The sequence below is a fragment of the Chaetodon auriga genome, chromosome 6 (genome assembly GCF_051107435.1).
Source record: "Chaetodon auriga isolate fChaAug3 chromosome 6, fChaAug3.hap1, whole genome shotgun sequence".
Taxonomy (NCBI): domain Eukaryota; kingdom Metazoa; phylum Chordata; class Actinopteri; order Chaetodontiformes; family Chaetodontidae; genus Chaetodon; species Chaetodon auriga.
The window spans coordinates 19,491,721-19,516,512 of NC_135079.1; the positions used below are offsets into that span (position 1 = coordinate 19,491,721).

Here is a 24,792-nt window from a genome sequence, read left to right on the forward strand (position 1 = left end):
AATTTTAAAATCAGTGGAATGAAGGTAAATTGTAAATAATAAAGGCTGCTTAGTGTTTGACAAGCTAGAGTCTAAATAAATGACTGAGATCAGTCGTCTAAGCAGGAGTGTATGGATGATTTATAAAGCTGTCTCATCCACACCTCAGCATTAACGCCAGTGAGTATAATGTTCTCTTAACTGGCAAAAATGATCCAAAATGAGAACCATGTTGACAAATAACTAGCCTTAAATTTCCATGGTTGGGTTGGTTCAACCTTGGATATGGACATGCAATTAATGAACTTGTTGATTCTTATATATTCGCTCTAACCACTGATTTTTTGTATTTTTTCATCCATTATTTTTTTAACTCAATTCATTCATATGTTTGTGACATAAGACAATTAAGGCAGAAATACGTCACATACATCTTTCTTGTTATCAGCCATTTGTCTTTGTCCAACCCAAACATCTCTAGAGAGGATTAAAGAAGCGTTCATTCACCTTTTCCATCTTTTTGTTGTTCTTCCATTCATTGTGCGGCGCAGGCGAGGAGGGGAAGATGGCCCACAGGCACGTGGAGACGTCTCAGGACAGCATACCGAGACTGTTTGCTCCAGGAAGCATGGCCAGCACAGCTTTCTAACACTACACACACACACACACACACACACACACACACACATACACACTGGGTGGCAACACAATATGAATGTTCTGCTTTGTCATGAGAATATGCAGTATGCTGTTCCTCTGCCCCTTTACTACCACTAAAACATACAAAGACATATATGATCTATGATACACAGCAGAAACACTGTCAGGGAGGCTGCCATAGTACTCTCATCGAGGACAGCAACTCCACTTAACACTGGGCAAACATTTAAAGCCAGTAAGCTACACACACACACCACATGCATCAACCTGTGCTGACTACTCTGAGAAAATCAGTTGGACTGGAAAGATGTCGGGAAGCGGGCTTTAATGGAGGCAGGAGCAGAAGGATGAACTCGATACTGAAGGAAGAAGACGTGGAGGAGTTACGAGGACAGGGGGAACATGTCTGTGCTGCCTGAAGCATGTTCAAGTCAGATTATTGGACAAACGCTTTGTAATCACAGTCACACAGATGCATTGTTTTCACAGAAGTTAGCAAGAGTCCTGAAAGCTATTTAAAGTCACTTTGTTTGATAATTTTAATTTTCACAGACCACCAAGTGCCCAAAATGAACAAAATGTTGAGTTTCTTGTGTTTTTGTCAAGTTTCCTTACTTTGACTGTGTTTTTGAGTGGTTACACGGTGAACCAATATGCATCCATTCTACACTATAAGGCTACCCCCACCATTATACACACAACTACTTTTCTTAAACACTGCTGTGTCCAGTTCAGGCTAAAAGACGTTTCTGAACCCTCTTGCTCCAGATGAGCAGCTCGGTTTGTCACATGCCTGCAAACTGAACATTAATGGCTTTTGTCATTCAGTTCTGCCTGTATCATAGGCGCTGCCCTGCTCATGCTTGTTGATTTAAAGTCTTTCCAGATGACTGTGGTTACAGACAGGTTACCACATGACTTAAGTCCAAGTTAAGGCCAAATGAAACCAAATCAAGACAGAGACCAAACAAATCAAACAGATCCCAGTCAAAACTCTTCAGATTTCTTTCTCACTGTTCTTGTTGTTGTTGCTGTTAAGTCTGCCTAAATGTTGCATTTACTAACCATGAGAGTAGTATCAGAAACAAAAATATTCTATCAAGCGAACAATGATAGTGTGATCATCTACACTGTGTGCATAAACCCACGTCTAAAATGAGGGTGTTTGGGTGTTACGTGGCAAAGACGCACTACAGAAAATATTATTGCCTGCTCTTGTCAATGACAGTGCAGAACACTTAAACACATTTGAAGACCAGACTAACGACTGAGACCAGACTCGAACGCTGCCGCCATGACTCAGAATCTCTGAGCTGAATCTGTAGAGAAAGTCACCACCCCACACTTCATCAGTGCATAGAAACTGCTCTCGACTCACTTAAACACAAAACAGCATTTTCTCTCAAAATCTAGATATTCTGATCTTACTGAACCTATTCATGTGAATCGCTTTTTCATTGCTGGAGCAACAAGCAGATTATTGAGATTTTGAACTTATTAAGATCCAACGGGACAGAAACACCACTGTGAAGTGTTGCTTTAAAGGATAGGTTTGGATAGTTCTGGTTGCTTTGTTCCACATTCCTCTCCATTGTGGTTATGACCTTCAAGGCATGACTGCATTCAAGCGGCAAACCTTGTTTCAGGCAAAACTGCAGTTCAGTCAACATGAGCAGCAAAGACCACTTTTTGCTCCTGCACTGAAAAAGAAATATTTTTAAAAAAAAGTGCAAAAGAAAGATCTTTATTTTTGAGTTCAAACCAGTACTTAGCTGAACTTAATGCATGTTTCATCACAGAAAGAGCATCAAAGTCTAGATTTACAGGCTGACTTTGGTGCGTCCTGCAGGTCTTCAGACTGTCTGACGGTGTTGGAGGTGGGCTACAGCCTGGAAAACAAAGAAATGAATGAGATTTTTATTGGATTGTATTTATTGATATGATGGGAAAAGATATGTTGTACATTATTTCACATCCTTCCTGGATCTGTCAGTGGAGCTGGGGTCCTTTTAGCCAACTGTTTTCTAAAGACCCTTTCAATGGGTGAGCAGGTAGGGCTTCACAGGATGACACTGCAGGGAGGGAACGTGGACGCTGTCGATTCAGCAGCTCTAACAGCTGCAGTAAACCACCAGCAGCACGTTTCAGCCGGCAGACTTACACAGAGCTGAAACATAACCATTCGCTTTCTATCCCATATCTGCAACGCTGCTACTGCTGGCTTATTAACTGTGAAATGTCTTCCAATTCAAAAGATAAAAAATGAAAGCTTGCATGCCTTTATGTTTAATGTTGTCAATGCATTGGCAACAGGTTAAAAAGAAAGAAGAGCATAACTCGCACTGTAGTTCTATATAAAGGTTTGAGTTTATAGAAAAGGAGAATGGTTTCAGCAATTCAGTGCCATTACTTTTTTTTTTTTTTTTACAATTATGATATATCTTATTCTTTATGGGAATACATATAATATGACAATGCCACTGGAATTCAATATTCTGTGATTGTAAATTGTTTTTTATCTTAGAGTCTTAATTTGTAAATGTAAACTTTTGTTTTATGAGATGCATTTTTACTGTTATAGTTTCAGTCATTCAACCCATCAGTGTGATGAACTGATGGTGTGAGTGACTGACTTTCTGTGGCACTTAACTGTACCACCGACACATCTGCTGTACATGGGGCGGCGTTCTGTTCGGAGTCACTGAATATTTGGATTGCTGTCACACGCTGCTGTGGAGGGCTTTGTGGTTTGGGAAAGCAAAGACAGATCACTGAATGGAGACAGGTCGGTCCATCCAGGTCTGGGGTCAGTTCACTTTAAATTCAGATCAACAACAGTTGAACCTCAAAACATAAGAGGTTTCTGGTTCGTAGAAAGAATTTGCTTTTGTCTTGTGTTGCTATTGCCATCTTTTTAACACTTAAATTGGAATAATCAGAATAGAACTGAACTGAATTTCAGGCGGCCCCAGACATGGAGTCATAAATAATTAAATACCAGTGTTTTTGCACGTGTATGCCGTTTGCTACAAATCATATACTAAAATACAGTTACATTACAATGCTATTACATTCACCAAAGAAAAGCACTGACGACCTTTTTTTTGTAATTACTGACCTCATAATTCTCAGTTTTTCATCATTACAAGATGTGCATCTTATCATTGGAGTTAGTTACTTAGTTTGACTTAATTACAAGAGCTGTAATTCTACATGGCGCCCTTGTAATTACAAAATTTGACAAACTTTCCTCATCACAATGAAAGAGGATCTCATTATTTTGAGATATTTTCTCATAATTATGACACACCTATTTCATAATTATGAGATAGTAATAGTTTAGAGATAATGTGTCCAGTTTTTGTTTGGTGAGTGCTGTTCGTTTTAACTCCAAAGCTCAAGCAGCCAATGGTTTCCATTTCTTTAAGTACAGGATAAACATCATGTCTGCATAATTATTACATTTAAACACAGAGCTAACTGTGATGGATTAACGCACTTGAGCATATTTCAGCTCTTACCTGACATTGATGCTGTACACGTTGAAAAATGTACAGCAAGCTTGGAAAAATGGCCAGCACGAAACGAATAGAGTGGTTTTTAGTAAATGGGTAAAAGAAGGATGCAGAAACACTGGTATCATGCTTTAAACACTGGCATAAAGAGTTTACCAGAATCACACAAAGTACTGAAGCGTCATACATTATTTTGCTTTGTTTTGACAAATCGGTGAAAATGCCAAAATGTCCAGTAACAGTGACCACGGTTGTTTCTGTTTATCGTGAGCTTGTTTTTTCAGCTTCATAGTGACACTGCTGACAGTGATGTTGCCACTCTGCCTTTTTTTCCTTTCCTGTGCGCTGTAACGAAAAGGCCACCTCAGCTCTGACTGATCATAGTGTATCATTAGTATATCTACAGTATATAGACATGTCCCAGCATCATACTGTATACTAATACTATGATGTAAACATGGCGTACTAATGTTGACAGTGCACTGTTCTGGCAAAGAAATTGGTACTAGCAGGGAATGAGAGGTAATGCTTAGCCACGCTAGCTGCGAGGCTCCAGGGATGGCGGTGTTGGCTGGTCAGTGCTCCACTTGGGTCCACACTGAAAATAGATGGATCCACTAGATTTAGTTCAGACATTCGTGTCCCCCTCAGGATCCAAAGTTCCAGTAGCGCCATCATCAGGTCAAATTTGCAGTTTGTCTATTTTATAACCAAATACCCACAAAACTAACAGCATTCCCCTCAGCCTCAGCTGTACTTTGTGTTTAGTGCTGATTAGCAAATGTCAGCATGCTAACATGCCAAGCTAAGATGGTGGACATTATACCTGCTAAACATCAGTGTGTTGGCATTGTCATTGTGAACATGTGTTTCACTTTTTGTGTAGCAACAGCGTCAACGTCACACAAAAATATAGCAGTGTTAGACTGACTGCTGACAGTCGTCGCTGTACCTCACTTTAACTTTTTATTTTCCAACCTGTGAACGTGTTAGATACATAAAACAGTAATTAGAATTGGTGTAGAAATGAAACACATGCTTTTGTCTTCAAGCAGAAGGGCCAGGTTCCTGATTTACCCTGTGCCATGTGCCAACCCTGTTTACTTTCCTTAGATTGGCTTTAGGCGTTCTTACCAACACTGAAGTGTATTGAGAATCTACTGCTGTAAGACTGTCATGAGAAACAAGTAAGTAGTAGCTGCTTGTAAGGATGCAACCATGTTGCGAGAGAATTAGGACCATGGTTCAAAAAAATATATTACGAATAGATCAAAGTCAGAATCCTCATATTGATGTAAGAATTTGGTAAGAAAAATACATTCAGATATCTGAGACTGAAGAACTTTTTTGTTCTCCATGAGCCTAATTTTAGATTTAATCTTCAGGGATTCATCTCAGAACTGAAATATATTTTTCACATCCTACTGAAGGCATAAAGAATTACTGATGTACTATTGTGGTGAGGGGTGGTCAGACGACTAGCTCGTTGTATGTTTTGTTCAGTGTGGATGTGTAGTTCTGTAATACAGCAGATTATGTGTTGGCTGCGGTGAGACTGGAACATAGGACTGATGTCACATGGGGCAACTCACTGTTCGTTGTTATGATGGCTACCACTGTATTTAATGGATTTAGCACTATTAATTTCTATAAGACCGCAACCTGCAGCTATACCTCTGCATCCATAAAGCATCTCAGTGTTTAAGTGCCTCAAGGTTTGATAGTAACAGAGATGCAATAAGACATGGATGAGATACTTTATTTAAGAATTGAGAGAGTGCGAAGCAGTAGGAAACCACTGCAGCGCAGTATATATATATTTTTTCCACAATCTTGATAAATTGTGCAGCATTGGAAACAATATGTTTTCTTCTTTTTTTTTCTTTTTAAAAAGATATTTCCAGGTATTCTGGTGTCAATCATATAAACAATTAAAAATGTGTTTAAAGATTGTCTCATGTGCTGTTGTGTTTGTTAATTATACCGTTAGCTGCTCACACACATACACATAACATACACACATTCATAAAGATATAGGAGAATTATTCAGATAGAGTCAGACAGTTGTTTAAGGTTGTGTGTGTGTGTGGGGGGGGGGGGGGGGACACTAGAAGACTTTAAATCTCCTAAAACAGTGACATCACTACAGAGAGGGACAGTAGCTGTGGCTGTATGAGTTCATTGTCCTTATGTCCTTATTGAACACACACGATTTGTTGGGTTGGCAGTACACAATAGCAAGCATTATATTTTTTGCTGCATCCACTTTACGATCAGTTGTCTGAGGACCTTGAGTATTTCTGGGTGTCCAGAATGGCACTTTAGGACATCAATGTACAAAGCGTTTTTCTCAGAGAGCACAGGACATAATGGATATAATGGATATAATGTATAATAATATAATGGATAAGGATATAATGCATGATAGAAGCCATGTCATTCATGCACTTAATTAATCATTGGACCCTGGTTATTGAACATTCAAAGCTAAAAAGGTAGTGAATATAGATTTCTATAGACTTTTCTCCTTGTCCTTTTTGTCACTCTTAATATGAGCACACATGCATTATGACTGATCAATGTGACTTCACAGGAAATCAAATACTACAGAATCAACCACAGTTGTACTGAGCTACCATTGCATTAAACAGATGCACTCACAGCATTTTAAACGAATTTGATTTATTTTACATAATTTATTACAAAGTGTCACTTGTTATGCTTTCTTTCAATACAGACTTTGATATGTCGGGGTAATTTTCTCATAATAACTCTCATATCTCCGAGGATTGTGAACGCAGCCCTGTTCCTAACGTTGTGATAAATGGGTTTCAATGTATTCCAACGGGGCGCCCCTCCTGGCCAATCAGGGTGTCTGCAGCAGCTTCGACACCACCCCCCAGCGGCCGCACAGGCGCACTGAGCTCCCAACTGCCATTTTGTGGCAGAGGCTACTCTGCTAAAGCGGGAGAGGGATTAAAACAAACTGCGAAGAAGCCTGCGTTTCTTACCAGCCTGTTAAACTTTGTAGCACAGACTCTCTGCTTTCGGCTGAGTTAAACGGGAAGAGAAACACACTAAAAAGAGGTAAAGTACCACTACTTTTCTGATAAGGGGGGAGTTTGCAGGATCTTTAATCGGCCTCTAGGTGTCACGATGGGGCTCTGGGTCCGGGCAGCTCGTCGGAGAGTGTTTGTCTCCCTCTATCGTTATTGAAAAACCCGTCAAAATACGTTTAAATAACCGAAGTTCTAATAAATGTATACACAACCCGCTATATTTTACGCGTATCTGTGGAAATATCGTCGAGGATGTGTTACGAATACTTCGACGATTTGGTGGGAGAGTTTAGGCCAAGGCGTCCATTTTCTCGCTTCTTTGTTTCCCGTCTTTACAGCCTTGACGACATGGAAACGGGCGGTTTTAAGTTATTGCTAACGTTAGCTTGTTTGCATTAGCGTTATCATAACGTTACGCAAAGTAACACAAACATTTATACAGCCACGGCAGCATTCACACGGGAATACAAACAATAACCGAATAGCATGCCACCCAGCTGTTGTTGAGCTGAGTTTTAGTACGTTGCATAACGTTAAACTACACCTTTGTCAAGTAATGCATGTAGCTAGGATCTGACGTTAGCCGTTAACAGTTAACCAGGTTAGCTCAGAGTGAAGGCCCTTCCCCACCCAGAGCTCGTAAGTGCGTCGAAACTGTCGAAAGCGACTGAGTCTAACCAGTTTTTGCATTTCATTGAACTGAATTTGTATTTTTCGCATCCAATATCTGACAGTCAGTTCAGTTAGCTTTCCAGGTAGCTAAATAACGTTACACATGCCGAAAGTGTAACATTAAGGCCAGCGCGGAAAACACCACTGACGAGGCATTCACAGTTAAACGATCCTCGGCGATCAGTGGCCAATGAATCACTAAGACCACATACACGATCTGCATTGTCCCAAAATCAGCCATCTTCCATTGTCGAATAATGCTTCTATCCTCTTCTTTTCTGTCATCGTACCGTGGTCTGAATTGGCAGTTGTCGTTGCGCCCGTCGCCCGCTTGTCTCTTATTCTAAGCCCACCTAGAGCATCATAGCCGCAGATATATATTATAGCAGAGAGCTCCCTCTACGATTCGGCTTGGAGAGCTACAAAAATACCGCTGTATAAATGCTGCGCAAGGAGACGACAGCTGCCCGGCTGGGCGTCACTGTCATTGCCATGTTGTGTTAAATTTGTCGCACCGTAAGTCAAAGGATCTGTGAAGGCCTGAACTACAGCCTCTCCAGCTTCCAACCAGTTAGCAACATGAAGACATGGGAACCTGCAAACAAACAGATGTTAGGTATATTGTGACAGTCAAGCCTATGCAGCCGTTACACACAGTATCAGTTGTGATATATGCAGTTTACATTGACCAAGTTGTATTCAATCCACCCACACCAGAATGCAGTTCTGATATTTGAAAATGAGTTGAGTGAATACAGTGACTACATAACATTTTTTGAAGTATTTGCACTCAAAGTCTGCCTTGTGAGGTACTGAGATTGCAGTGGTATACTGATCTGATGGTATACTGTGAAAAATGATCACTATCATACCATGGACATTTGCTTATCTACAGTATTTAATTCTATCATGTTTGTGTCATATCAAAGTTTTTGAGTTTGAGTTGTCATTTCTATCCATTCACACACTTGAATTTCCCGGGTGGCCTTTTTCACTGCTTTATAAAGGCTGATACACAACCACATGCTCACAAATACTTTTTGAACATTTCAACTCTGATACAGATACCAAAGTTTGCAGTTAAAAAATGCCAGTATCTGTATACCAGATTTTTATATAGTTTTGGAAGGCCCTACTCAGATAGCTGTTTCATGTTGAGTTGCAGAGAAAATCTGCATATTCTTTCATGATGTAAGATGGAACAGCACTGTCATAAAGCAAACATAACTCCAGTGGATGGCTTAAAAGTGCCTGGGGGGGGGGTGATTTAAAACACTTCTACCTAATTTGTGTTTCCACAATGCCATATTTCAGTTCCTGCCCAGCATGGACGGAGGGCCAACAGAGGGTGTTGGGGTGGTGGAGGTCCCCGCCAAAGACTTCCCCTCCATCCAGGCCGTTCACAGCCAGGATGCCATGGTGGCTGATCTCCTCCAGCAAGCTGCAGAGGCTGGGGGTGTGGTAGAGGGACAAGCTGGAGTCGTCCTGGAACAAGGTTCTTACTAATTGGAAATGTTCCCACAGTCGATATGTGAACAGATCACAGAGTAGTTTAGATTTCCATTGCAAGTGATCATATCTTTGTGGAGAATGTGGTCTGGTGTCTTATTCCTGGCAATGTTGTGTTTCAGGTCATGGGGAAGGTATGGTAGCAGCTACCCAGGCTCAGCAGCAGCTGATGGAAGCAGGGGTAGGGGTTGGTGTGGAAGGTGGAGCAGGGGTTGAAATGATGGTTATGGACTCACTGGATCCCACTCTGTTGCAGATGAAGACTGAGGTAAGCTCACTTGGAAGAGCTTTGTGTTTGATGTGATAGTAGCCCAGTATTTGGCAGCCGCACACCTGGTTTCAAAAGAATGATTAATTTGTGCCGTCTAGTTGTCAAAATGAAGTAATCTAGAACTGAGAACACCTAATGCAAACCTGAAAGTGTTGATTTCCCCAAAATTTCACGTAACAGTCCGTTAATATGATGTTGGTTTCCAGGTGATAGATGCTGCAGTGGGGGGATCATCAGCGACAGTGGGTGTTGTTGGAGGGGTAGCGGGTGCTGCTCACCAAGCCACTGTAACAACAGTGGATCAGACTCAAATCATCACACTACAGGTATGTGTTCTTTTCACGTCATGGCTTCCAAGCCACCTGTAAGCCTTTAGGAAGTTATGTTCTCAGGTGGTTTGTGTTTAAGTCTTCAATTTGTCTTAATAGTTTCCCTGGACATGATCTCTGGACTCAGGTCTCTCTCTGTCCCCAGGTAGTAAACATGGAGGAGCAGGCAGCTCTGGGTCTGGGGGAGCTCCAGCTGGTCCAGGTGCCTGTTTCTGCCTCCACTGTGGAGGCCCTTCAGCAAGGCACCTTTGTAGACACCACTGCTATGCCAAAGGATGGCGACCCGGTCATCTGCCACACCCTGCCGCTGCCTGAGGGCTTTCAGGTACACTGACTTTAACTCATACACACAGCGCTAAGGTGTCAGTGCTTTTAAAAGTTGAATGTTTGGGTCAACGTTACATCTGTTTCGTGAACCACAAAACACTGAATTTTGAGTTGCTGAGGAGACTTTGCTCACATCATATCAATCAGTATAATTTTATCCCTGAAAGGCAAAATATGTGATTAAGAACCTTCATACAATCACAATATGTGTAACGATTAATATGTTACACTCCTCTTCAAAGGGTAATCAGCTTACACTGTCATATGTAAAACATGAAATTAAAATACATCTGTAAGACTTACCATGACTGTATATTGATTTCACCCCCAAAATATTGATTTATGGTCAGAAGATTGGCTGTATTGGCTATATATGTATCTGGCACATTGAAATGTGTAGCCTGTCAACTTTGCACACCTTATTTTCTGTAAGCCAATTAATCAAAATAGTGAAGGTCCAGGTTCAGAACTATTAAGCTTTACTATTAAACTGTTAATACGCTTAAATTGTGGCAATATGAATGAGAGTTTAACATGAGAACTCGACTCCTGAAATTGAACAGATGCAGTCCATTAGAGAGGACTGTGTCACTCTATATATTATATTCTTCCCTCTGAGCCACTGGCCATACTAAATTATTTAACACATATATCACACTAATCCTTGTGATGGTTCTAACTGCACCTTAAATGGCTTAGCAAATATGTTCAGTTCCTCTTGTTTACTTTACTTTTTAACTGAAAGTTCTTGCCGAAAACCTGAAGGAGTTTTCACACTTGTCAGTATATTCACATATCACAGATGGTGACGGAGCTCCATAACACGACAGTGCTGCCTGGGGAGAGACCCGATGTTCTCTGCGAGTTGAGGAGCAAGAGACGGGGAAGCCATACTAGGGCTAAGCCTTGAACTCCATACTCCTGTCCATACTAACCAGTCCTCCTCTCAGTCATCATAGGGAATGTGAGATCTTTCCCCAGTAAGATGGATGAGTTAGCAGTGCTGACCTGGGCAACACTGGGAAATCTGAAAAACATTAAGCTGCGTTGTTCTCTCTAGTCAGATTCAGTTGAAGTTGGAGAAACTTGTTAACTTAAGCAAGTAATTCTGGGACTTCGATTTTCTTTCATATTCTTTGTACTTTTTTGCCAGTATGGACATGAAATATGTCATAAACTGCATTCATAATATTCGTAAAAGGGTCTTAAAAATTCAGAAATGTGACTTGTTGAAACATGCAGAAAAAAGAGTGAAATACACTGTATGCCGTCGTGAAGAAGAGCAGTACTGCAACACTAGCAGGCTGAGGTGGCCAAACAAAGTAAAGAGAAAATCAATTAAAATATACCCTAACACTGATCCTTAGGCTCCGCTCAGGATATCTGTAATAATAAGATAATCATCATCATTTCTCTTTTGCATCGCAGCACCTACAGAAGAAACCCACACCCAGTGATTTGTCTATAGTGTTTAACTGACTTAACAATTAATGCGTTTGATCTTTAGGTAGTGAAGGTTGGAGCTAATGGAGAAGTCGAGACGGTCGAGCAGGAGGAGGGAGAGGAAGCTCACCCTGAAGAGGAGGAAGATGAGGACGTGGGAAACCAGCTGCTGGAAGAAGGGGAGGATGAGCCCATTCAGCCTCCAAATGATGACCCAAACTGGGCTAAAGACCCAGACTATCAGCCCCCATCTGGAGCTATCAAGAAGACCAAAAAGGCAAGATAGTTGTGTTTTGTCAGTCTCTTTCTTATCGGGGATGTGAGACTCTTCCCTGTAATTGAACTGGATGCTGTTTGTGCAGGGTAAGAAGAGTCGCCTGCGTTACGCTGAAGGAGACAAGGACATGGATGTCAGTGTTTATGACTTTGAAGAGGAACAGCAGGAGGGCCTTCTGTCTGAGGTCAACGCGGAGAAAGTGGTGGGCAACATGAAACCACCCAAACCCACCAAGATCAAGAAGAAAGGTGAGACTCTAACACGAGTCAGTGTTTTTAGATATACTGCAACATTATTATTTTACTATCAACATTATAGCAACAGTAAGAGTTGGTACTGTGGGATTGTGGTACAAACACTGTTACTGAATGTGTGGCCTGTGTATGTCATTGTTGTGTGTTAGGAGTGAAGAAGACGTTTCAGTGTGAGCTGTGTAGCTACACGTGCCCTCGACGCTCCAACCTGGACAGACACATGAAGAGCCACACCGACGAGAGACCTCACAAATGTCACCTGTGTGGAAGAGCCTTCAGGACGGTCACCCTGCTCAGAAACCATCTCAACACACACACTGGTATGCATGAACACACATCTTCATTAAAACGTTTTTTATTCAGTGCAAGAATAGTATACACATGTCTTGTTTTTTAATTCATTCAGGAACTCGTCCACACAAGTGCACAGACTGTGACATGGCTTTCGTGACAAGCGGAGAGCTGGTTCGTCATCGACGCTACAAACACACACATGAGAAACCCTTCAAATGCTCCATGTGTGACTATGCCAGTGTGGAGGTAAGACAAGCTCCTGTACGCTTTTATGTTGTTCAAGTTTTACAAAGTTTGAAGTCTAGTTTAATTTATTCCATTTGCTACTCTAATTCCAGGAGTGAAAAGAACAAAGAAAATTCACAATTCTGTTTTTAAGTTAATTCACGTTATTTGGGATAGTAGATAAATAGCTGCTCTACTCCAAGAGCCCAAAATGATTTCTGTGTAAGGACAAATACATTGTTTGTTGTAGTGTTCTGATATGTGACTGTGTGTGTGTGTGTGTGTGTGTGCACGCACACGCGTGTGTGAATGTTGTGTAGGTGAGCAAACTAAAGCGCCACATTCGTTCCCACACTGGCGAGCGTCCATTCCAGTGCAGTCTTTGCAGCTACGCCAGCAGAGACACATACAAGCTGAAGAGACACATGAGGACACACTCAGGTAAAACCTGCTAATACTGAATACTGATACACGTACTTAATTCCCTTACAGTTTTAACATACTCAGCACACACACACACTTTACGTCGGATCAGAGATTCTTTGTTGTTCTGTTAGATGAGAAATATTAATGAGAACATTGAACAGAGATGAACCTGTGTGTGTGCTCTGTCCTCTTGTCAGGAGAGAAACCTTATGAGTGCTACATCTGCCATGCCCGATTCACCCAGAGTGGAACCATGAAGATGCACATTCTGCAGAAACACACAGAGAATGTGGCCAAATTCCACTGTCCACACTGTGACACTGTCATCGCACGCAAGAGCGACTTGGGTAACGCACGCCCCCCCACACACAGACACATACACACACACAGCATCAGACAAGATCGTTTACTTTGCCATGCTGTTTTATTCCCCTAATGTGTTTTCCTGTCATTCCTGTGGATCTGCAGGTGTCCATCTTCGTAAGCAGCACTCGTTTATTGAGACTGGAAAGAAGTGTCGTTACTGCGATGCCGTCTTCCACGAGCGCTACGCTCTGATCCAGCATCAGAAGTCCCATAAGAACGAGAAGAGGTTCAAATGTGACATGTGTGACTACTGCTGCCGCCAGGTGTGTGTACACAAATATCTTGTGATATGCTGGGTTACTGTGCTTGTAGCAAATGAGTAATTTCATTTTATTATTATGTATGAGTCACCCAAGCCAGAACCGCACTAAAGTGATAAAAATCATTCAAATGTCTCACTTTTTAAATTAGCTTTTGACAAGACTAAGCGACTAAGCCATGCTAGTGGCTCTGTGAGATATAATATTTACAATGTTCACCTCTTCATCTGAGTTCAACCCTGTTAGCAGGTGGATGTTAAGTCATTTTACCTTGTGAGTAAAAAACCTGCTCTTGGCTTGATAAGAATAGATGTATAGAGCTGTGTAACTGTGTTTTTTAACTGTGTCCCATGCTGTTGGATCCAGGAGCGCCACATGGTGATGCATCGTCGAACCCACACCGGAGAGAAACCGTATGCCTGCAGCCAGTGTGAGAAGACCTTCAGACAGAAGCAGCTGCTTGACATGCACTTCAAACGCTACCATGACCCCAACTTTGTCCCCACCGCCTTTGTCTGCCCCAAATGTAGCAAGACCTTCACTCGCAGGGTAAGGGCACCTGTGAACGTCGAGGTGGTTAACACAGGCTTATAAAAATCACCAAACTCAACGGTATCCTCTTGTAGAACACCATGGCTCGGCACGCTGAGAACTGCAGCGGTGAGGTGGAGGATGCCGAAAATGGAGCTCCAACCCCTAAGAAAGGAAGGAGAGGAAGAAAGAGGAAGATGAGGAGCAGGAGAGATGATGATGACGACGACAGCGGTGAGAATTTGACATTATATCCAAGTGTGGGGGTGAGTCTGTGTTTGGTCAGCTCTGATAAATTTACCTGATGTCGGTCTTTGGTATCTCTGTCATTCAGAGGAGGATCACGTTGAACCAGACGAGGAGGAGGACGTTGAGGGTGAGGAAGAGGCGTCATTGCTACAGGAAGAGGAGGAGGCAGAAAGCATGGAGTTGGACCAGGCTCCTGCCGCCATCCCAGTACCAGCTCCCGATGAGCCACCGGTCAAGAGGAAACGAGGCCGACCCCCGAAGAATGCCCCCAAGCCCCCAACTCCCAGCAAGTCAGTGCGGGTGGCTGCCAAGACGACTGCTTCTGGTAAGAGCCCTGACAGGATTTATTAGGCACGAAATGATGACGTTAAAGAGTCTGTCATGGAAAAGGATTCAGTCTTCGGGTGGGGTGGTCACATGTAATATTTTAGTACTGTAAAATCACGGGCACCATAGCTCAAAAATAATCAGAATTCTGTTTTTAGTGTGGGTCGAGACAGTCATGGTCAAACTGCTGTTGACATGCTCAATATCAAAATACTGCCACTGATGATAATGACTGATTCACTTAAAGATCAGTCTAGATGTTATTTTAGTGATTTTCAGCTTCATTTCAATTCGCTTTATTGTTACTGGCACAGTATCCACAAGAAATAGCACAGCGCGACACACCGGAGACCATTGTATGTATGCTGTTACTCTGTTTTAGCTGGTAACACACAGAATTATAAGATCATCAGCCTCCAGATGTAGACCAGAGGTAACTCCCATCATTGTCTTTTCACCTGCAGATAAATTCCATTGTTTCCTCTGTGTGTGGTGTGCAGTTACTTTTTATTCCCATTACCCCTGAATGCAGCATGGAAGCACAAACGTCTTTGTTGTCGTGTTTTGCAGCTGCTGCCATCATTCAGGTGGAGGATGAGAGCACCGGAGCAGTGGAGAACATTATAGTGAAGAAAGAGGATGCCGACGCTTCTGCAGCTACACCTCTGGAGCAGGGAGTGGCCCTGACTGTGGAGGGGGTGGGGCTGGACGGGGAAGGGGTGGAGACTGTTGAGCTGGCTGTGAATGAGGACACAGCGGCCGCCGCGGCCAACGGAGATCTGACACCAGAGATGATCCTCAGCATGATGGACCGGTGAACACGCCACGCACATGTAGCCGGACTATGAGTAAAATTGGCAAATACACATTAATCACATCTACATCCTTGGCCTTCACCAGACGGCAGCCATTTTGCCTCCATTGAAGTGGCTGCAAAAATGGTGGCAGTAAAAACAACCATGCACAAAGAAGGGAAGCCGCATGTCAATGCTTACACACAGTAACTTCACATCCATACACATCAACCTGCACACTGATGTCTGTGGGTCTCATGCACACACACAAAACACCAGATCCCTCTGCACATACATCTCCCACATCATATACAGATATCGTCCAAGCTAATGACAGATTGCTCTCTGCTCTTAAATGCTTTTTTTTTTTTTTTCTAATTCGTTTTCGGTTTGAATGTCTTCTGGATGAATCATTGTGTATTTTGCTACTTGTTTCTACCCAAAGCCACATCCTGTGTCAGTCTCTACCCACACACTGCAGTTAACGTTCAGCTCCTCTCTGTGTTGCTCTGCCAAAAGGAGACATTAGGCGATCTACCTTCACTTCTCACCTCGATTCTCTGCTGTCCTGCTTGCTGTTCTTGCAACTATGCTGATTTTGCTAATTCCAAGCCTTTGTATGTGTATATATCGATATAAATGTAGTTTTTCCAATGAAACATAGTATATGGTACTTGAGTTTGCCTCTGAGATACCACTTGCGCTCATTCATTTGATCTGTATATTTTTTTTTTTCCCAAATTCAGATTTTCCTCCTTGGCCTGTGTAAACACATGGTCCATGTTGTGGCGTCGTTAGCTGGAAGTTTGTATACAGAGGTTTTTGTAGTAAGACGTTAACAAAAGGATTTTTCTTTAGACGTGAGCAAATGGGCAGAGGCAGACACAGTCACATGACATCCACACTGCCAGCCTTGTTCTAATGGAAACATGCCCACAGTCAGCTCATACAAATGAAATACTTGAGAATTTAGCGTCCCAGCACCAACATAGTTTGAGATGAAGTTTGTTTTTTAGTCGTTTTCTGCTTTCTCCTGCCTGTCACTGATGGAGGATTTTGCTGTTGATAGCTGATGTTCTTCCTGTTCCTCACTTGGAAGGAGAAAGTAGATCACATTATCCAACTGATCCCTACCAGTTGGAGAAACAACAGATATTCCTAAATCAGTTGGTAAAACCTTGTACTATAATTGTGATTTTGAACATTCCAAACACTTCATCAACTAACGAATTATGTCTATGCATTTGAATCATCTCATCTCTTGCAAGGTAATACTAGCTGCTCCTCGTTTCTCCTTTAAAGGTATTCACTTCAGTTCATACTGTGCTTGGAACTATTATCAGAGGCCAGATTGTGAATCATTGTGTCATGAAACCCCCCCAAAATAATCGGTGATCACCAACTGTGGCAGGTGGTTTGCATGTAAATACACGTTTTAAACCCTTTGCTTTTTGATTTATTGTGAACCTTTGTAATGTTTTTAAACAGCAGATTTGGAGGTGTGTTGGCTAAAAGGGACATCAAGGTTTCCTTGTCCTGAGTCTGTAAAGGTGATTTGCTAAATGACCTCTCAATCATGCTTTCCTCACACACACACACGAGTCCCTCTTAACCAACCGAACTGAATGCTGAACCACTATCATTTTTCTCTCTGTATTCTGTTGCTCATAGCCATTTTGTATCTGCTTTGATACCATTTTACATTTTTATTTGCATTTGTTTGTGGTTAGCTCAGTTCAGTAGTTTGACAGAAGCTTTGTCAGAGACAAAACTGTTTGGCACCCAGTCCAAAACCTTGTACTGAATGGAGTCCAGCTAGCAAATTGTATGTAACAACAACAACAACATCAACAAAACAACCTTTTTGTTCTTTTTTTCCTTCTTTCTTCTTTTTTTTAAGGATGACAGTTTTTGGATGCTGTGTATTTTGTTTGCTGTACTATGTGTCTTCAGTAATCAAGATCAGCCCTGGACTAAGGCCTTTTTAACCCAAGTGTTGCAGTTCCACTAGCCCTGAGCTTTCAGTCGGTGTCCATTTGCAGCCAATACTGAAGTATGTTTGCCCAGGATGGTCACTTTAAATTAGTTATCCCTGATTATATTTACAAATCACAGGGTTAAGATCGATCGTGTGAGTCCAGGTGAGAACACGTATGCTGTCAGTCCACTGAAGATGTTGATCCTTACAGCAGGACAGACCACAGGTAGTGAGGTGGCCTTCCTCTTATTACAGCGGGACCTGTTTTTGTTGTTAGATGGAACAAATTTCTTTTGTAACGTAACATTGGTTAGATGGCTGCTGTTGTAAGAACAGGCTGTAAGGTAAAAATGGTCGCACAAAGATAAGAGTGCCAAGATCCTGAGAGGTGTCTGAGGAAACCTGTGTTCTTGTATCAACTGGACACTTTTGTAAGTGTCATTGAGAAACATGAGTTCAGTGACTGTACTGCTGTGGTCTGAGTGTCACTCTGTAAAACAAGAAAGAGCAAAGTGTTTTGTTACCTTGGTATTGTTCTGCAGGCGGACAGATGGAAGATGATTGGCTGTTCAGCGACGGTGACGTCTTTGTTTTTGTTTCACATGGCCTGTCTGTGCTGACAGAAGAATTGGGAGAACAGTTTTAAGATGGTTTTGAACATGCCCTGTTTAAAGACAGAAAACAGAAGAAATCTTTGTCATGTCATTTTGAAGATAAGCTACTGTACAGCTGATGAAAAATAAAATCATCCTAATGACTGCTGCATGCCTGTGTTTAGTCTCAGTTCTTCAGTTTGCAGTGGTTGGACGGTGTGATGCGTTGAGCCAAAGCTATCGAGGCCAGGGCGCCCCAGGAGCTCACCTGTTAGAGCGCACGCCATGTGTCACAGCTGAGTCCTCACCGTGTTGGCCTGGGTTTAAATCCAGTCCGGCCATTTCCTGAACCCCCCTCCAGTGTCACCTGCTTCACGGAAATGTCCACTCAGTGTATGAGCACTCCACATCACACTAACGCAAGTGACTAGACTATAACTGGCTATCAAAATGGATGGATTTTATTAAAATATTGAAATGGTTCAACAAAAAAAAAAAATCCGAATGAAGTAATATTTTTATTATATGTACAACATTTCAGACCAGTGGTGAAAGATAAGCCATCAAGTTAAATGTATGTGGGTCTTTTTAATGGAGAGTTTAGTGCCCCCTAGTGGTTCAAGGAGCACTAAACAGCCTTGCACTGACTGTGCATGTGCCACAGTGCTGATGTCTGCAAATTCACCTGTCAGCCTAAAAGATTAGATCTTCTGATACAAAGTTCTTCGACCAGTGTGACCTTTTGCTTTGATGTTTGCCTGCATCTGTCTTCTTCGGTGTGACCCAGCGGCTCAAACGTCTCGAACAGTTTGAAGCTGGACTTTGTGAAACTGCAGATTTCCTGACTGTGGTGTGCTTTTCAGTGTGGGAGGTGAAGCAGTGTTCACTACAACAGTGACTCACAGCAGGGAACAGGATGTGTGCGTCTAAGTTCATGAGCAAAAGTGTGTGCAGAATAAGCAAGAAATGGTGACGTGTGTGTGTGTGTGTGTGTGTGTGTGCATGAGTGGAAAAGACAGAGCGGGTGATATGCAGATGTGCAGCTATGAGACAGAAGTCTGCCGGTGGAGGTTTGTGTGTGTGCGTCCACACCTTAGCTGTCTCCACCCTGTATTTTCTGATTTCTGCTGCCACAAACTAACACCTTCCTCCTCTGGTCTCTACCCGTCAGCCAGCACTGGACGACTGCAGATTCATACTGATGTCATATAATACAGGATTTTTGACACGTGTTGTTATTTACGTATTGACATCCACGTTTCCTTCCATCATTTCTTCCTCTTGTATTGATCATGTGGTGTGAAACACCCAGTCTGTCAGTCAGGATAGTTCTCTGACTTTGGAGGTGGGACACTGGAGGAGCAGCAGATGATCACAGCTTGACTTTTTGTGGATTTCTCCAGCAACACCAACGTTTTCAGTCTGAGGTCTACAGTATGAGCTCCGTCTCTCAGAACCTGCAAGGTAAGATGAGCCAGCTTCAGCAGCATCAGTGCTGTTATCTAACAGTCACTTTGACGGGATGAGAATAGATCAGCAGCTGCCTTCAGTGTCAATAACCGGCTGCTTTTAAAGGACCAGACCGCTGTTTTTGCATGTGTTACCAAAGGTGCTGCAATCGCAAGCCTGATTCCAAAAAAGTTGGGACGCTAATTAAAACGTAAATAAAAGTGATCTGCAAATCATTTTCAACCTACATTCAGCTGAATGCAGGAGGAATGTTCAAACTGATAAACTTTATTTTTTCATTGTAAATATACACTCGTTCTGTATTTGATGCCTGCAACACATTCCAAAAAAAGTTTGGACAGGATCACGTTTACCTCTGTGTCACATCACCTCTGCTTTTAGCAACACGCAGTAAGAGTTTAGGAACAGAGTGCTGAAGTCGTGAGATGTTTCCGCTGTTTACTTTCTCTTTACAGAGCGCGCCATGTTCGCTGACTTTGCTCTGACTCACTTTTTTACTGTTTCACTGCCAGGTGTTTCTAATATTGTGGCCACACTATTCATGTCACTGAGGTGGAAAGGCTTTTGAAACAGAGTGTGAGGGGATGACTGTTGTAGAATAAATGTGTAAATAAGTACTAATGTGTGAATCAGTAATAATGGTGCATGAAATGTGTGGTATGAGAGAGCGAAAGCACACTTCACTGCTCCAAAGTCACCAACATCAGTCGGACTGGTCTACAGTGTTAAGTCCAGAGATGGCCGTGTTTCAATTAAATGTATTTAAAATGTGTATTTAATCATTTAATCATTTTTAATCATTTTTCAGTTGGCAAATATTTGAACAAAATCCTTAATGAGCTTGTTTTTGTGTATTTGAAACAGTGAAAATCCTCCTATGTGATATTTTTCGCAGATGAGACACATTATATCACATCATATCATGTATTTATCCCTGGGTTTAAACTGTACAATAAACTGACCAACAGTTAGCCTGATCACAGTCTTTGACTAAACGTCCTGTCAGGTCAACCAGTCTGCTCATTGTGAATGACCCTATTTCATTTTTGCTCCTTTGATCAGTAGCTTGGGTTAAAAAGCTTCTTCATGTTTGATGCAAATGCCCCCTAAGACAGAAGTATGTAGTTAAAACATGATCAGGCCTTTTGCATGCTAGCTTTCTGAATGATACTAGAATACAAGAGAACAAATGAGCAATTAGCAAACACATTTGCAAACATCAGTTCTGCTGAAAAACAAAAAACCTGAAATGGAAGGACTGCAGGTGGAGCATGGGTGGAGCTGATGCAGGCCAAATGAAGCATGGTCACTGAAACTCAGCAGCTAGCTGTCACTCAAAGTGGGCGTGTCCAAACTTATGCTTAACTTAAAGCCATAATATAATTTAAATGAGTGAGTTATGTAAAAAATCATCCCTCTACAGTTGTCATGAATGGCTGTAGAGTGGACATTTGTGGATCTGCAGTTTTGTCACTTCCCCGTTAGCTTCATTCATGGTATGAAGGCTTAAAGGGTTCACAGGTTGTAACAAGTCAACAGTTTAAATGTGTTTTCTAAACTGCTCATTTGGAGAGAAAGAAAAACAAACTTGTTAAAATTGGACAATAGCTGACAGTTTTGGCCGTGTTTAGTTTGAATTCTCACTTGCAGTAAATGTGAACTTGACTTCCTTCCAAGTGACAGAATATGCTGCATCTCTTTTAAGTAGCATGGTTATTGAAAACTGGATAAAATTGGACCAATTCATGAATCAATGATTGATAAACAGCACGAATTCATGTCTTCACAAGCTCTATGATCCGCACAAGTTTCATTGGCCTCCATTCATCTTCACTGATTACGCCTTTTTCTGTTCCAAAATAACTGTCATACATGTTGGTTTGAAAAGACACAACTGCTGCTGTATTTCACAGAGGCCTCAAACTCACACAGCCACTAATCCTTCAGCACAGGGATGGGCGATATTCCTGAGCAATGCTGCTGAATATGTGACGGCAACTCAAGGAAACGAACCCCCGCTGGGACTCTGACCACTTAAAAGCAAATTTCACCACTTTGTGAAAAACTGTATGGGTCCAGAAAATCACTCTTCATTGTTTAGTCCTGTTTACCAAACTGTGCAGATGTTCAACAGCTGTCATCATCAGATACTACAGCCTGTGCGGCTGACAGTGCTCCTGTTTGTGTCCTGTAAGCAGATCAGATCTCAGAGCTGCTGAAGCCTCACAGGGTCTGCCTGGTGACGCCCATTGTTCTGAACTTAAGTCAGTCATGTGGGAGATCGACCAGCAGGTTTGTGGTGAGTGTTAATCAAGACTTTCTGTCTAACATTGAGTTTACACTGCTTACGGTCAAAAGGAAGCAGGTACAGTCGTAACAGTGAGAGTTTTGAGTGTAAAACAGAGATGATACATGTCAGTCAAACCGGCAGGAATCAGATGATGGTCTTGTTTGGTCAGTGTTGTATGTCACTGTGTGTGTGTGTGTTAAGTGTGACCTTCTTAAGCAAGGCTGTATGATTAAACACACAAAGTGGGCAGCTGCCCTTTGTCCTCAGACCCTCAGCATCCTGAGAGCCCCAGGTTCACTGTGTGTCGCTTGGTTTGATAAGGTGACATCTGCACGATTACCTTTTCTTCCTTGTTGAGGGGTCCTGTGCTAAAACTTATTTTTAAACCCCAAATTACCACAAACTAAATAAAACAATAACCCTGACACTCAAACGCAACATGTAACAGCCATGTTGTTCCTGTGGAGGGAGCTGTAGGTCTGTCATCTCATATCGAATGCCTTGTCTTTCTCTGTCTCATCATGTCTCTTCTGTCTTAGGTACTGAGTCTATGGAGAGGTTTCCTGGTCGTAAACAAACAGCCTGTCAGGGTAAATCACAACACTAATGTTAAAACTGTTCTGAACCAAACCAGCGACACCAACACACATCAGCACATTTTATGATGACGCTTGAGACGTCTTGGTTTGGTTTTTCTCTCAAGTTTTGAGTTATCTTCATAAATATATTTTGATTGTCACTTTTTCTTTTGTTGTTTTTATAATGAACGTGTGTGTGTGTGTAGGTGGAGAGCACTTTCAGCTACCTGGAGATTAGCTCCATCAACATTCACAGCCTCACACAGGTACACTGTCTTTATCGAAATCATGCCTGTTTATAATACATAGTGGTGTTTTTTTTTATATGTAATATTGGCTTGTATTCAGTAGAGAGCTCAATATAATTTAAAACAGAAAAAAAACTAATAGGAGAGCAATATACAGTTGAAGAGTTGAAATATTTCAGTTTCTACAGACGTGAGAGCCAAAAACAGGCTCTGGCTGATGTGTTTTTGCTGAGTAAGCATCATCCACGTGTGACATGTGTTGCAGATTGTGTTGGAGACAGACAGCAACATTCTGTCTTTCAGTGTGTCGCACGCTGAGGATCTTGAGGCCATGGTCAGTCACATGACTGCCTCACTGAAGAGGATCTTCCCTGATTCCTCTCCAGGGTGGGTTTCACTGCACAGCCCGCTCCGTGTGTGAACGCACACCAGCGCTCAGATAAGCTGCTCGCTCTCCTATCCTATAGGAACGTGGAGTTCAGTGCATACTGCATCAGTCTTTGGGGCCCATATGCAGATGCTGAAGAACACGTCATTGACTCCCAGGCTTTAGACTCTCTGTCCTGTCTACAGTCTGTCCGTCTTAAGTGTACTTCTTGTTCTTCGCCCTTCAGAAAGCTGCTGAAGATGATTCCTCCAGAGCTCCAGCACAGACTCCTCTCACAGACTGCTGCGATAGAAGAGCAGCTGAATAGTGAGCCTGGCTCCTGTGGTATGTACAGTAAACGGTAAATGGACACATTCACGTGGCACTTTTATCCAAAGTGCTTTACAGTGTATTTGCTGCTCAGTCACACATGCACACACTAACACACACACACACACACACACACACCACTGGCACTGAGCTACCGGGCAGTTTATCCAGCTGTCTAAATATATTTTGACATGAGGATGAGGAGGTGGGCATCACAACACTGACCCTGTGGTCTGTGGATGACCTCCTGAGCCACAGCTGCCACTGCTTTATTTGACAGGACAGACGATTGCTTACACGATCAGTGTCTGTGTTGACATGTAAGGAGCATTTATTAGCCTTGATTTGCTGACGTTTCTTGAATGTTTGTCCTGCAGGAGGATTCTCGGATACCTACGCCGCTCTGTGCGATTTTAATGAGATGCCATTTAGAGAGGAGATCCAGTGGGTGAGTCACTGCTGCAATTCAACATAAAACACTGCCTTGTGTTGTGTGTGCCAAATGTTAGCATTGGTGTATCCAACTAAAGCACGGCTAACTGTTTTGGCAGGATGTTGACAACATCTACTACATCAACAACTGGAGGCAGTTCAACCTGCAGGACTTCAGCCACTTAGACAGCAGGTGTGACACAGTTCAGTGCTGTTTCATCCAGTCTTACCTTACATACCCTGTTCAAATCCCTCTCTTTGTTTCTCACTGCATCTCCTCTCCTCTCCTCTCAGGGACTTGGCATTAGCAGTCGCAGCTCTGTCTTTCAACCAGTGGTTCACCAAGATCTACTGCAAAGAACTCAAACTGGTACACGCGTTTATAAATTCATTTGCATGTGTTCTTCTGACGTTTAAGAAATGTCAAAGGGTTTGCAGTCTTGAATCCAGTCTTTTCTAAAGATGTGTCAGAAGGATATAAACATAGTCTCGAGGAAAAAAATGCCCACACTGACAGAAAGGTAGCAGATGTTTATAATGCAAAAAGGTGGCCCAGTATGAAAGAGTGCGACAAAAAGGGAAATGAGAAGCAAAAAGTGTTTCACATGAACTCATCAGCTACCTGGGTATGATCACAGGACCTGCAAAGAAACCAGCATGCATACACTTCAGGTTTGTTCTTGTTTATATGAACTCAGTTGCCGGCTCAGTAGGTACAGCAGGTTTTATGACACTGTAA

General features: G+C 42.2%; 3 protein-coding genes across 6 annotated transcripts in view; all 3 read left to right on the forward strand.

Annotated features, from left to right (window-relative positions):
* ripor1 (RHO family interacting cell polarization regulator 1) overlaps positions 1–6,105 on the forward strand; it is a 43,754-nt gene extending 37,649 nt beyond the window's left edge. For 2 of the 3 annotated variants that reach the window (XM_076733317.1, XM_076733316.1), the window contains exon 24: positions 531–2,342. In XM_076733317.1, coding sequence (XP_076589432.1) covers positions 531–628 — 98 coding nt within the window. In that variant the 3' untranslated portion in view covers positions 629–2,342. Of the gene's footprint in view, positions 1–382 lie in introns of all 3 variants that reach the window. The other variant, XM_076733318.1, reaches the window with a different exon arrangement.
* A 961-nt stretch (positions 6,106–7,066) lies between these two features.
* On the forward strand, positions 7,067–18,510 carry ctcf (CCCTC-binding factor (zinc finger protein)). Of its 2 annotated transcripts, none has more exons than XM_076733319.1 (16): positions 7,067–7,241; positions 9,200–9,380; positions 9,517–9,662; positions 9,872–9,991; positions 10,140–10,319; positions 11,829–12,041; positions 12,127–12,289; positions 12,445–12,615; positions 12,702–12,835; positions 13,135–13,255; positions 13,438–13,587; positions 13,709–13,869; positions 14,233–14,415; positions 14,493–14,631; positions 14,732–14,971; positions 15,544–18,510. In XM_076733319.1, exons 2-16 carry the CDS (start codon positions 9,212–9,214, stop codon positions 15,789–15,791), a joined length of 2,538 nt encoding a protein of 845 aa, XP_076589434.1. In that variant the 5' UTR covers positions 7,067–7,241; positions 9,200–9,211; the 3' UTR covers positions 15,792–18,510. The 2 variants fall into 2 exon arrangements, with proteins under 2 accessions (XP_076589434.1, XP_076589435.1); XM_076733320.1 differs by lacking the exon at positions 7,067–7,241 and adding an exon at positions 8,395–8,501.
* Positions 18,511–19,758: 1,248 nt separating this feature from the next.
* carmil2 (capping protein regulator and myosin 1 linker 2) overlaps positions 19,759–24,792 on the forward strand; it is a 46,283-nt gene continuing 41,249 nt past the window's right edge. Inside the window, exons 1-9 of the mRNA XM_076732860.1 lie at positions 19,759–19,802; positions 22,007–22,107; positions 22,638–22,688; positions 22,883–22,942; positions 23,190–23,311; positions 23,539–23,636; positions 23,999–24,069; positions 24,173–24,246; positions 24,348–24,423. Coding sequence (XP_076588975.1) covers positions 19,775–19,802; positions 22,007–22,107; positions 22,638–22,688; positions 22,883–22,942; positions 23,190–23,311; positions 23,539–23,636; positions 23,999–24,069; positions 24,173–24,246; positions 24,348–24,423 — 681 coding nt within the window. The 5' untranslated portion in view covers positions 19,759–19,774. The remainder of the gene's footprint in view (positions 19,803–22,006; positions 22,108–22,637; positions 22,689–22,882; positions 22,943–23,189; positions 23,312–23,538; positions 23,637–23,998; positions 24,070–24,172; positions 24,247–24,347; positions 24,424–24,792) is intronic.

What these genes read in the sequence shown, in the direction of transcription:
- ctcf (XM_076733319.1), top strand. Translation starts at nt 9,212, where the DNA reads ATGGACGGAGGGCCAACAGAGGGTGTTGGGGTGGTGGAGGTCCCCGCC. An exon ending in GTGACTATGCCAGTGTGGAG is followed by an intron (nt 12,836 to 13,134) that starts GTAAGACAAGCT and finishes AATGTTGTGTAG; the next exon opens with GTGAGCAAACTAAAGCGCCA. An exon ending in ACACATGAGGACACACTCAG is followed by an intron (nt 13,256 to 13,437) that starts GTAAAACCTGCT and finishes TCCTCTTGTCAG; the next exon opens with GAGAGAAACCTTATGAGTGC.